Here is a 12,992-nt window from a genome sequence, read left to right as displayed (position 1 = left end):
AATGAAATCGATTAAATAAAATAAACGTTACTATGGATATTAAATTCCAGCAGTTTGTCAATACACTAGAAGCATCTAGCACATATTTTTCTATTTTTGTAGGTGTTGTTTAAAAACTTTCGAAAAAAATGGCCAAAGGCAAGAAAAAAGGTAAAAAGGGGGGAAAAGGAAAAGTTGAAAAACCTGAAGGAGCATTAACGGAAGTCGACAAAACCTTTTATGAACTCACTATAACAGACCTCAATAGAAAACTAGCACGTCTCAGATCTACTAACACAGAATTAGAAGAAAAAAACGAAACCCTAAATGAAAAATTAACAAAACTAGACGACGACAGGAACGATGTGATAGTTTACCTAAAAAGAATCCTTCAAGAACGTACTGAAGAGATAAATGAACTTCAAACCGGTATAACAGAATTACAAGAATCTCTCAATCAAGACAAGGAAGAATGCACAACCAAAACGGAACAGATGGAAAACGACTACAAGCAAATGCACGAACAATTAACTTCGGAAATAAAGCTCTTGGAAGGTAAGCTAAACGCACTGGAAGAATTCCGCATACAAAGGGAAGATCTAATGAAGAAATTCGAGGCTCAAGAAGAACAAATGGAAGAACAAGAACAGAAACACAAAAGAGCTATTTATGAGATTGAAAGAAAATTCATAATTGCCAAGGACAAGTTGAAGAAAGAGATGGAGGCAAGATTACTGCAACTTTCAACAGAATTTCAAGATGCAACAGAAATTCGAATTGCTGCAACTACTCATAGGGTTATTAGAGAAAATATTGCTATCAATAATGAATTAGATGAGATGTTAAATATCCACAAGCGTCTATACACTGAAAACCAAGATATGAAACAGAGGGATAAAACATTAAGGCAGCAAGCTCAATTGCACTGTATTGAAAAGAACAAAGCCTTGAGCAAGGCTAGGGTGCAATCGAAAGTTATAGATCAACTCACAGATGAATATGAATCAATGAAAAGTAAGCTGGACAATTTCAAGAATATTGAATCTGATATGCACACAGCTCGAGAAGATCTTTATAAGGCACATTTAAAGATCCAAAGCTTAGACAACAGAATTCGTATTTTGGAGCAAAACTTGCATGCTGCCAAATGCACTATAACTTCCCTAGAAACAAATTCATCTTATTATAAGGCTGAAGCAATTCGTTTGGAGGAAGTTCTTCTGGAAGCTGTTGGCACTATCAGAGAATCTACAAAGATGCAGAAAACACAGAAAATTACGGATAAAGCAGCGTTAGCCGCCAAAAAAGAAAACTTACTAAACCAACTCTTCAAGCTAATGATAACTGCCAAAGACACAAAGATAAAGAAACCCTCACTTTCTTCAGTGAGTTCTGTTGACAGTATCTACAAAAAGGGAGACTTAGGTTTCGTTCCACCTGAAACGAAAACTTTAAGACCAATACTTCAAGCAGTACGGACCCTACAATCACAAACAGGCTCCAGCCTTGGTGGTGATTCTGGAGATGAAGCTACAAAGTCCCAAATTGTAGGCCAGATGGGACAAGAAGATGGTAAATTGCTTCAAGAAGAATCTAAAGATGAAGAGAATTCACAAAAAAGCGTAGTCTTCTTTGATGATCGTGAAAGTATAGAAGAAGAAGAACCCTTACCAGTGCCAGAAGAGGTCGGTTCTGAAGGGGAAGCAGAAGATATTAATTTGTTATCTGCTACACAGATGTTAAGTAGTGTTGGAAGATTACCAACAACTTCAAGCAGCAAAACAGGATCTAAGCCTGCTCTTGCATAAATGAAAGCTGGATGTTGTTTTTATATAATTTTTAATAATCTGTCCTATATTTACTGAAGATATACAGATTTTTGTTCTACCATTTCATTTTGTTTTAATTAAAGTCAATTATGGATCATGCCAAAAATTGTCCCTCGAGATTCAATTTCAACCAAAGCCTTTTTATTATTCTATTCATCTTTTTTGAACAAATTAAATTATGATTTTCCAAAATTCATCCGAGAAATTATATAGCCTGAATATTTGAATACTGAACAAATTAAAATAATGCTCTTTTATTCTTGCCTATGATTCCAATTATGTAATTAACAAAATTTCCATTGAGTAAATAGCCTTTACCCTAAAAATGTTTGTTAGTTTACAAAAATTTAGTTAATCTTTCATATGAAAAATCATATTTTGAAATATGCATTTAAAAAATTATTCACATTGAAAAAATGTCTATTTGTGAAATTAATTTTTGAGATCACCTATTAGTTGAGTCAGGAATTCTTTTTTAGAATAAAAATGAAGGATTAAAAATAAATTATTTATTGAGAATAAGATTGCTCTACCTTGTCAAGATATTGTGAACAACTACATATTCATTAAAGGTTTAAAATTACCTAATTTCATATATAAAATTGTAGAAAATGTATAAAATATATAATCAACAATCTGAAAGATTTATCACTAACTACACTAAACGCACTGTTCATTTTCAATACAACTGGAATCGCTTAGGGTATTTGAAAAATTTTTGATTGAAATATGGCACCCCACAATTACAAAAAAAAATTTATGTTTAAAAAAAAATTGCTCAAAAAATGACTCCATCTTTATAATATTTCATAAAAATTTTAAAATAAATCAAAAACCCTAAGTGATTCAAACACTTGAACACTATGAATTATGTTCATTACTGTATATATTAAAGTTCCTCCGTTTGAATTTTTTCGGATTGGAATTATTCAAAGCCACATTTTCACTCTCCATAACACTGTTTTCATCATCACTCTTTCTCTTCGATGAATTTTCACGAGAAGATGGTTCTGTATCAATAAAAAATAAATCCTGAGAATTATTTTTAGGTTCTGGTAAACTGAGAGTAGACCTGGATATCTTCGAGTCAGACAAGGAGCTATCCTCCTCCACCGTGTCATTTATAAAACTCGGTTCTTCAATCATTTCTTCTGAATTATTATCACTATTAAGTACACTAGAATCATTTGTCTTCAAACTTAGATTACTTTCACTGAAGCTCTCACCACTATTTCTTAGAATTAACTCTATTGGATCATCTATACTGAGCAACTTACAGAGATATGTCGTCTGAGGATTTTGAAGTGGACCAGGTTGTTTCAATTGCACTTTGTTTGTGTTATTTACATAAGGCTTTGCTGTTTGTACAAAATTTTCAGGTACGGTAAGATCATTTTCTAACTTACTTAGAACTATATTTTTTTCTTCTTCAAGTGGTTTGAAACAGTATCTGAAAATTATTTGTGCAATTAGTATAATTTGAAAATATCCTGTAAGTTTTCTTCTATTACCGCAAACTTTCACATTAAACTAATATTTATATTGTGATTTCTACTATGAACAGTTCAGCTATTTTGAAAACTAAATTTGAAGCAAGACGTATTTTTATAAGAGAAAATCAATTGTAAAAAATTATTTACCTTTCATTGCTATATCGTGTTGGTATGATATTAGACATTTGTGTTGTACTGAGTAAATGATTAGTAGTCATGAGAATTGTCAGCCATTCTAAATCATACTTTATTTTGATTTCTTCCTCTTCATCATGTGGTATATCAAAAACCTGGAGAAACCTCCGTTTTGGTAAACATTTATCAAGAGCCAAGAATTTTGTATATTTATCATTTTCATGAGGGATTAATGCAGCAAATTTGCAATGTAAATGACCGGAAAACCAAAATTTTGGTTTAAGAGTGTTGAGAAGGTCTTCACAAGGTTTACTGCCTAACTTTTTCATAGCAATATCTTCCCTAGAATTAAAGATGAATATGGTGAAACTCATTATATGGGAAATGAATATTGAACATAATAGACACGCACTACTTTATATGTAGAGGCCTACAATGATATCATTTCATTTGACAGAAGGCATCTCAAGCAATACGATACTTGGTACCAACCCGGAATAACCATTACCATTATGAATAGATTCCAGTGTTTAACATAGAATCCTTGAATCCGCACTGCTGATTAGTCCACAATTTGTTCTAGGACACTTTTCAAACTATGCCGTCAACTACACGACGCCAAGATATAATTATAGAATCACAAAGTTCACACAACATTTTTTCCTATTTTATAAAATAACTAAACTGGGATATTTGTTCTCAATTCTTAAATGAATAATCAAAATAACTGTCAAGAGTAAAACTTTTCAGTTAAATATTACTATCTATTTCATTATAACATTAAATTGATTCACGTTTTTGTTTTCATTATTTTATATTGTTTAAATTTTGGTAATGAAGTTATTTGGAATGTATCACTTGGTTTTCAAATTAATATATTGATTTTTTGAGCTACAAGGATCAATGCCGTAAAATGCTACAATTTTTGTAGCAAATTCCAAACAAAGAACTCAAAGCTAAATAAGGAATATTTGGATTTGATTTTTGGACTCCACACAGTAAATACCAAAGTGTGAAGAAAATTTTTTTCAAATGACTTAGAAGGTTTACCATAAAAAAAATAATCTACTAAATATTCAATTGAATACTAAATAATACTAAATACTTACTTAAAGTGAGGTTTAAATCGAATAAGTTGCTCTTTATCTCCAAAATCTGTAACATTTGTTGGCCAATCATGAGATAAAAATATATCTATTGGCTTAGTTACTTGTTTCAGTCGAAAAATTTCTAAATTGCGAACATGATAAACACTACGCTTTGTACTATTGTCATAAGGACATATTTCATGATGACCCTTCATCAGATCTTGACACTTATAAATTCCAGAAATTCCTCCTATCTTAACGCCTACAATAAATTATTAACATTAAATCATCAAGAAAAGAAAATTGAACATGAGCATCTAAAAATTGTATGAATAAGTACCTGCAACATTCACAACTCCAGCATATCCCATATAGTATATTTTAGGAGCCACCCATCCTCCATATGGTAATTCTTGTAAGTAATTAGATGCTTCATGATTACCTCCAATAAGAATTGTTAAAATAGGAGCCGTTTTTTCTCCACTGTAATATCTGAAGAAAAAATTTTAGAACATTTTCTTGCATGTTACTTAATTTATAACTTACTTATAAAATGAGCACATATCGTAATACTTAGGAGGGACTGCCATGCATGTTAAATCTTCTTCATTTCTGGAGGTTTGAAAGTCCCCACAGCATAATAAAAGGTCAATTTTTATATTTTCTTTTTCCTCTAAACATTTTATTGTATCATATATTTTTTCCAGTTGGCCATGAGCACATCCTTCAACAGCAATCTTCATTTTAACTCTCTTATTTATCTATTTGAAATGGATTTAAAATTTAAAGTTTTTATTGCATCTTCTTTTGAGGTTATGTAGAATCTAGTAAAATCAAAACTGTCATATTAACAATGTCACAGAAACCCATAGATTGTGATGTGATTGTGATATTAGGTCTATTGTGATATTAGGTCTATGCAGAAACCATTGATTTAGGTCTATGGTTCTAGATTAGTTTGTCTATGGTAGAGATAAAAAAAAACAATAACCTACAATTTTATCGACTCGTTCATAGACCTAATATTAGGTCTATGGACTCGTTATATTATTCTTGTTAATTGTTATCAATTACTAATTTATACTAGGAATAAAAATACTGGAATGGCTTTACAAAAAAGTAAATACTCAGATCTCCCCGAAGATGCTATACAGCTGAGTGAAATTGAAGCAATTAAATATCAATCCAAAATATTGAAAAATTGGAAGAATAAATCGGACGTGTAGGGTGCTGTAAAAAAAAACTATATTCAGGTGATTTTAATTAGATTTTTGCTTCAGGTTTGCATTCAAATATGCTTCATTGGCATTAAGTACAGCAGGCGCCACAACAGGGATGTATTTCATAAATTACTATAGAAATAAACTCAAATTGTACAACTATGGAAGGTTTTCTTCCGTATTACCCATAATTGTTATACCTGGATTGATACCATATTTTCTTCATTTAGAAGTAAGATCAAAAAGAACATTGTGCTACATTGAATAAAGCAGTGGATTCTTCCAGATCTAACTTTGGGTGTAACCAAGTGTCCAGTATGTATTGAAACACGTGCATCATGCCTTCAGGCAGGAACAGGTTTCGTTTTGCCTGCAATATTAGCACCATTGTCATCATTTGCTGTAAGTTATTTGGATTCAGTTTTACTGAGATATGAAACTTTGAAAATATTATATAATTCAATTCCAAATTTCACTATTAAAATAGATTTTGAATTACATTTCATCGGAATAAATTTGCTTGAAACTTGAACATTTTTTCAGTTCTCACATACATATGGATCTTATGATATACCATACTTACACAAAGAACCTTTGAAAGTCTTTAAGTTATACGTGAAGATGACAAAACCAATAGCTAATGTGATGTTAGGAATATTAATGGGACATATTCTCTTAGCATCTGCTGTAACATACTTAGAAGCAAAATCAATAAATACTGTTAAGAGAAAATTAAGCGAGTTGGAATACAACTTAGAACATGGAATACAGGCAGAGTATGATTTTTGAGAAATAATTATATTCATCTATAGTTCTGTTTTTTAGAAATAAAAATAATTCACATTTAATTAAATTTCTTTTTATATTAGTAACAAGTTATGATGAGGATTTCATCTTTCTACTTTTCGACTGTTTTCAGTACTGTATGTGGAAAGAATTTTGGAGAAATAATTATAAATATTTACTTCATTTTCTCATTCGAAATTTAAGAGTAGGCCAATGATAACAATGAAGTGTAATAACTGGGTCATTAAAATTAATTCAATATTCAAATAATTCGGAATGAATAATTCTAAATGTCATATGATAGCGATGGTTTCAAATCTAATTTGATTTTATTTTTATTTTACATGAAGACTAAAGACGATAGTCTAGTTATATTCTGATAGTTGGAATGGTCTTGATTACTTGAATAAATTCATTGTAGTAATTTGATTTTCTTGAATTTTATTCATTAAAATGAATTAAAATTTTCATTTTTAATCCTGTCTTGAAAGAAAAACATAAGACCTGTCTGTTAATGCAACCAGTCAAACTCACAATAGTTCATTTTATTGTAATACATATCTCCGTAAATCATTGGAAAGGAATTCTTCCAGTCATTGAAAAAAAAAACATAGAATGCAGTACAAAAGAATGAGAATTTATTTTGTAGGATTATGAAGTTTAATATCGTGAATATAGTAGATAGCTTCATTATCACATCCACATATCATTTTCATCTGGTTAACGTCAAAAGTATTGACTGGTTTGTGTAATTGATCCATTAAAGTATAAACTTCCAGTTTGTTTTTAAATTCATCTGATGCAAACCATATGTTGTTATCATCCTTTTCTGATGGAAGTATCATCATACTTGACAAAGGCTTAGGTTTAAGTGACCAATGCCATATATCTCCTGCCATTGAAGAACTGAATAGATGGTCAGGGTAATCAGGATGGAATTTAATTTCCGTAACACTTTCGTCGTGAGCCTTAAGAAGGTTTACTGGAAAAGTGTTTTTTCTCAAATCCCAAATAGTTATAGATCCTGGAAGAAATAATAATCAATCTTCAATTTGCAAAACGGTCTCAAAAAAATTTCAACACACCATCTTCATCCCCTGCAACAACCAAATGTCTTTGGGTAGGGTGATAAGTTAAACAAGTTGGTGCAACCATATCACTGCTCATTACGAACATATTAGATGGTTCTTCACTTTTTGATCTCAAATCCCATATCTTCATTTGACCCCTGATATTACTGGTTAATACTTCATTGTGTTTTAAGAAGATTACACATTTTAAAGAACAACTATCAGCATTTTCTGAAATATGTATACGATCAGTAATATAAAATTACTTGAAAAGTATGTAAATACCATAGCTCCTAACTATACTTTCCGATGATAAGGTGAGCAGGTTAATTCTACCATCTTCACCAACAGATACAATATCTTGATCATAATTGGTAATGGCAGTGCAGGAACTGACTTCTATTGGAAATTTATGAATATTTTGCCACTGTGTGGCACTTTCAATACTTATTTCACTGCTTTTATTATAAATGATTTTAAATAATCCCACTGATCCAAGTGATGAAGAACAAACGAAGATATCTGGTGATAAAAACTACAAAAAATAAGATGTAATCCTGGTAACATAACTCGCTAATAACTGTTATACATACTATAGCCTCTGTTGTATCTCCTTTATGTTCCATTTGTGTAACTATATAAGGATGAACTTCTAATTCATCATTTTCTTGAAAATCCCACAATTTAATTGAATTTTGTTCATCATCCCAACTACATGAAAGAAAGCTATGAGAATTGTTGAAAGGATCTGGTCTCCAGCGAATTTTGTTTATTTTTTGCGAAACAAATGTGCCTTGGATATTATGTGCCATTATACTTATTTTATTTATATTAAATGTAAATCATATAAAAACGGAATAACCGGTCTAATAAGAAGAAAAATATTTTCCACCGTTTTCGATTCAACAAAAATAGGTTATGTTTTCAAAACCAGTCAACCACAGACGGTTCAATACAAAATCACAGACTAGTCTTTGACGAAATGAAACAAAAAAAAATAATTTCTATATTTGTGGAATTTTATTTTATTTATTATTTGATAATAAATTCTCATAAAGTTGAAACCAAAAATATTTAATATGTTAATAATTTAATTTAAGATGCATCTTGTTGTAGTCTAAATCGATCATATTTATTTCTGTGAATAACAATAGCAGTTGTCAAATGGTTAGGGTTATGTTGATAAATTAAAAGATAATCAAATTTAAGAAATAATCTTTGATAAAAACTTAAAAGTATGTCTTTGTTCCCTGCATATTCCGATCTCTCAGAATCCAACACTAATGTTGCGGATGAAGCCTGGCTCCAACAATCAAGTTTTCCAATAACTGTACCCCAAAAGTCCTCAGAAATAAATTCAAAACAGAATGTTGACTCAAGTTTATCAGATACTAACGATCCTCAAAGTACTACGAAAAAACATAAGAAATCCAAGAGAAAAATTAAGGAAGATTCTTCTGATAAATCTTTAAATGTAGATTCAAGTCTATCAGATACTAGTGATTCTCCTATGATTGAGAAGAAATATAAGAAGTCCAAGAAGAAGATTAAGAAAGATTCTTCTGATAAATCTTCAAATAGTATGAAATGTGATATAACTGAAAATGACATATTTTTTATTGACAAGAAACCAACCAAAGAATTTCTCAATGTGAAAACTATTTCTAGACCTGCAGTAGCGAAGTATAAAATACATTATTACCTCATAAAAAAGCATATGAAAAAACGAAAATTGAAAAGATTTTATCATCAATTATCTTCTGAAGATATTAAAAAAAGTGAAGATATTGAAAAAAATTTCAACAATGTGAACTTTGATTCGTTGCAACATGAAATGGAATTGACACAGAAGACTGCAATTTATAATAGAACAGTACATGAGGATCCAAAAAATGTGGAAATGTGGTTGGAATTCATTGATTACCAAGATATTATATTCAAATTTGAGAAGAACTATAAAAAGGGAAGTATAGCAAAAGGTTTAAGAGCTAATGCCGAGCGAAAACTTAATATTATAGAAAAAGCATTATCACACAATCCAAATTCTGAGAAATTGCATCGAAAAAGATTACAAATAATGGTTAGTGTTTATCCTGCAGATGAATTACAGAAGCAACTTGGAGATTTGTTAAGTAAAGACCAAGGGAACATAATTTTATGGCAAGGATACATTGAAGCAACACAGTGTTCCATGTCACATTGCAACACTTCTGCTGTATTGAAATTATATACAAGTTGTTTATCAACTTTGCATAAAATAAGAAGAAACTCTTCCTCAGATTGTGCATTATTAGAGGAAAATATTTTGAGGATACTTTATCAATGTGGTTTATTCTTAAAACAAAGTGGTCTTTTTGAACAGTTGTGGACATTATTAAAGATGTACTTAGAGATGAATCTAGGGCAATTAGTTCAAGGAAGCTTTGATATAACAGTAAACTTAAATGAAAAAAAATTATTAGACTTAGAAGATGTGGTTTTCAAATCACAGTTACCTAGTCACGAGTTATGGTTGAGAACAGAAAAACTGAGAGAATCTTATCATTGGTTACCTGTAATAGAAAATTGTGAAGATCCTCAAAGAATCGTGTTTGCTGAAGATGTAGTGGAGTTGATCCAACCAATAACCATGCCTGAAAATACTTACAGATTGACTGCAACAATTTTAACCTTATTGAAAATTCCATTGCTACCTTGTAGACACAGTACTATTCAAGAACTTGGACTTGATTACGTGCCATGGGCTTTAGACTCTATAGAATCTGTCCTTCCAATTTTTTACCCCATCTACCCAATACAGTTAGATTTAGGAAATTTTTTGAGTGATTATCAATTATCTGTGGGTCCACAATACCTGAAAGTATTTCCAGGTCAAGAAGAATATTTAATGTTCATATTAACCGTTATAGAAAAGTGTATAAATTGTTTACAAGGTGAAGATCAAACTTCTCTCATTGTTTGGTGGTTTAGGTTTCAGAGATTATTAATTATCTTGAATGATAAAATTAAACTACCTTCAAATTTGATTAAGACGATGAAATCAAATATAAAACACTTACTGAAAAAACCAGAGAACAGAAGTAATATATTATTTTATGTAGAGTATGCACTGGTTGAGAAAGAACTGAATACTGTTGAAAGTGGTCTTAAAATTCTTGAAATTGCTCTGTCTTTTGTGAAAGAATTAAATTTTGATCCCTCACAAATCAACTCCGATCAAGAACACATGTGTTATTTGATAAGAACCATTGTAGAAACTAATATACTTCTTGAACAAAATGAGAAAGCCGTGAAATACTTGGCCAACTTTGTTCTAGGAAAAACTATTCAATCGAAATGTGAAATTAATGAAGACACCCTAAAGCAAGCTACAATGAAATTCAAACATGTATCTCTACAACTTTCAACAAAAATGGGTTCTTCAAAAATATCTCCTACCAAGCATTTGCTTCCTATTATCACATGTGATTGGGTAATTTGTAACGGCTGGTTCATTTATTTAACAAAAGGTCCTTTAGAATGTGGGGTATTCTTGGAAGATTTGTTGGAAAAGATGAATGAAAAAGATAGTGAACCTTCTTTACAAAAAGAAATTATTTATGAATTCTATGTGGCAACAATGTTCAAATTCTGCAGTAGTAATCCTGGTTACGGATTATTCAAGGCACTAGATGATGTAATGAATAGAGCCTTGAGATTGTTTCCTAATAATCTATTTCTCTTATCAGTGCTTGCCAAAGGACAGTTGTTATTCAACTCACTTGGCCCTAAATTTTGGAAAATTAAAGATTTGGCATTGAAAACAGAACATGCCTTACCTGTGTTATTAATTATTTCCATGACACAACAGACAATATTGAACTTACATGAACAACGTACAGACACAATTACAGGTGAGTAAAACATTTAGGAGATTGTCTAACTAACTTTTATTTATCTTCCTCATGTACTTGAATCTTCTTTGTAATAGGCTATTTGATATAATGAAAATATTATTCTATTTATTATATATGCAAAAAATGCTATTAAAATTCGAATTTTATTACTTTTATAATTTCTGTGTTCAAAAACTATGATTTTTTTTTTAGGTGAAAGTATACAAATAGATGATACATTTTTCAAGAATACTGTTTTATCTCTATTTAAAGCTGCAACAAAATCCAATATATGTACTAGAAGATGTGGTTTCATATGGCGTTTATACCTACAATTTATTCACAAGTTTTTTGATCCACAGTTGTGTAGACAGGTTTACTATTGTGCTGTTGAGGAATGCCCTTGGTTGAAGGTAATTGTTTATTTTATTTCTTTTTTTGTTTTTAGTACAATTGTAACATGTCGAATATGCTAGAGTTTTGAAATTTCAGGACAAATTCAGAGCTGGCATTAGATTCCTTTCAATGATTCCGAAGTTATGAGTATATAAAAATTGTTTTCTCAATAATTGAAAAATCATTGAGATGAAAAAAAAATTACTTTCGATATCTTTCAATCTATTTGACAGATTGTGTTGAAACTTCTTGTTTCATTGATAAAAATTCAGTTATGTAGTTTCTACACAGGAAAAAATACTTGAGTTCTTTTTTGGTCTGATAACTCTCTGAACAATAGTTCAAAGAATAGAACATTTGCAGGGAGGGTAAAAAAAATCCAAGATGGATAAAGTTTTCGTGAGGTGTAGAGTTTATGCCAAAACATCGATTTCATCTAAAATAGGCGAATTTCAATGTTTTTCCTCTGATATACATTTAATGGGATAAGTGAAAAATCGAAATTTTAAAGCATGCATTTTATGATAGTCATATGCTTTTCTGTTTCCTAAAGTTTTTTCAAAAAAAGTGATTACATTGTGTTGAAAGTATTACATCATTCACATTTTCATGGGATGTCGCAGACAAGAAAATTTTCACTTCAGATTTGTGTTCAGAAAATTGTGTGAAGTTTATTGAAGAAAAAATCTACAAATGAATTCCAGGAAAAAATCACATGAAAACTAATTTGAAAAAGCGCACAAAAGCTTTTGATTTCACGTGTCGATGCTTTTAAATTTTTTTTAATATTAACTTTCTTTCTAGGCACTTTATATTGATGCAGCAATCTATATACCAGCAGAATTAGGACAAATTCAGGACCTTATTATAGAAAAACAGTTGAGATTGCACATAACACCTGAAGAATTAGAAGTGTTGCGTGATTGATTTGTAAAGAATAATTTTCAGATCAACGTATGTATATATTATCATCTTTATTTAATTTTTGTATATATTGTAACCAACTAAATCTGCATATTTCGTATTGATCTTGTAAGAAAGTTTATTTTTCAAAATGTGTTAATAAAATGAGAATTGAATAAAATGTAGTGCCTTCATAAGAATGTTAAAATAAAAAGATG

General features: G+C 30.3%; 5 protein-coding genes across 6 annotated transcripts; 3 read left to right on the top strand and 2 right to left on the bottom strand.

Moving 5' to 3' along the window:
- The first annotated feature begins 23 nt into the window (after positions 1-23).
- Positions 24-1,869, top strand: LOC123682538 (cilia- and flagella-associated protein 157). Its single transcript, XM_045621189.1, has one exon. It carries the CDS (start codon positions 129-131, stop codon positions 1,785-1,787), a length of 1,659 nt encoding a protein of 552 aa, XP_045477145.1. The 5' UTR covers positions 24-128; the 3' UTR covers positions 1,788-1,869.
- Positions 1,870-2,302: 433 nt separating this feature from the next.
- Positions 2,303-5,364, bottom strand: LOC123682547 (lariat debranching enzyme). The gene is made up of 5 exons (XM_045621201.1): positions 5,071-5,364; positions 4,865-5,016; positions 4,546-4,786; positions 3,449-3,778; positions 2,303-3,258 (listed from the first exon to the last, which is right to left on the bottom strand). The coding sequence occupies exons 1-5, from the start codon at positions 5,265-5,267 to the stop codon at positions 2,670-2,672; spliced, it is 1,509 nt and encodes a 502-aa protein (XP_045477157.1). The 5' UTR covers positions 5,268-5,364; the 3' UTR covers positions 2,303-2,669.
- On the top strand, positions 4,808-6,592 carry LOC123682559. 2 transcript variants are annotated; one of them, XM_045621238.1, is made up of 5 exons: positions 4,808-4,939; positions 5,612-5,746; positions 5,805-5,976; positions 6,018-6,146; positions 6,288-6,592. In XM_045621238.1, the coding sequence occupies exons 2-5, from the start codon at positions 5,628-5,630 to the stop codon at positions 6,531-6,533; spliced, it is 666 nt and encodes a 221-aa protein (XP_045477194.1). In that variant the 5' UTR covers positions 4,808-4,939; positions 5,612-5,627; the 3' UTR covers positions 6,534-6,592. The 2 variants fall into 2 exon arrangements, with proteins under 2 accessions (XP_045477194.1, XP_045477183.1); XM_045621227.1 differs by lacking the exon at positions 4,808-4,939 and adding an exon at positions 5,448-5,528 and having other exon boundaries at positions 5,561-5,746.
- A 554-nt stretch (positions 6,593-7,146) lies between these two features.
- Positions 7,147-8,529, bottom strand: LOC123682553 (nucleoporin Nup43). The gene is made up of 4 exons (XM_045621213.1): positions 8,194-8,529; positions 7,886-8,135; positions 7,616-7,831; positions 7,147-7,554 (listed from the first exon to the last, which is right to left on the bottom strand). The coding sequence occupies exons 1-4, from the start codon at positions 8,410-8,412 to the stop codon at positions 7,169-7,171; spliced, it is 1,071 nt and encodes a 356-aa protein (XP_045477169.1). The 5' UTR covers positions 8,413-8,529; the 3' UTR covers positions 7,147-7,168.
- Positions 8,530-8,758: 229 nt separating this feature from the next.
- On the top strand, positions 8,759-12,973 carry LOC123676831 (nuclear exosome regulator NRDE2). The gene is made up of 3 exons (XM_045613083.1): positions 8,759-11,493; positions 11,689-11,888; positions 12,676-12,973. The coding sequence occupies exons 1-3, from the start codon at positions 8,838-8,840 to the stop codon at positions 12,796-12,798; spliced, it is 2,979 nt and encodes a 992-aa protein (XP_045469039.1). The 5' UTR covers positions 8,759-8,837; the 3' UTR covers positions 12,799-12,973.
- The last annotated feature ends 19 nt before the right edge of the window (positions 12,974-12,992 follow it).

The sequence above is a fragment of the Harmonia axyridis genome, chromosome 1, assembly GCF_914767665.1.
Source record: "Harmonia axyridis chromosome 1, icHarAxyr1.1, whole genome shotgun sequence".
Classification (NCBI taxonomy): domain Eukaryota; kingdom Metazoa; phylum Arthropoda; class Insecta; order Coleoptera; family Coccinellidae; genus Harmonia; species Harmonia axyridis.
Note: the sequence above shows the minus strand (reverse complement) of the source record. Positions and strands in the feature narration are given on the sequence as shown.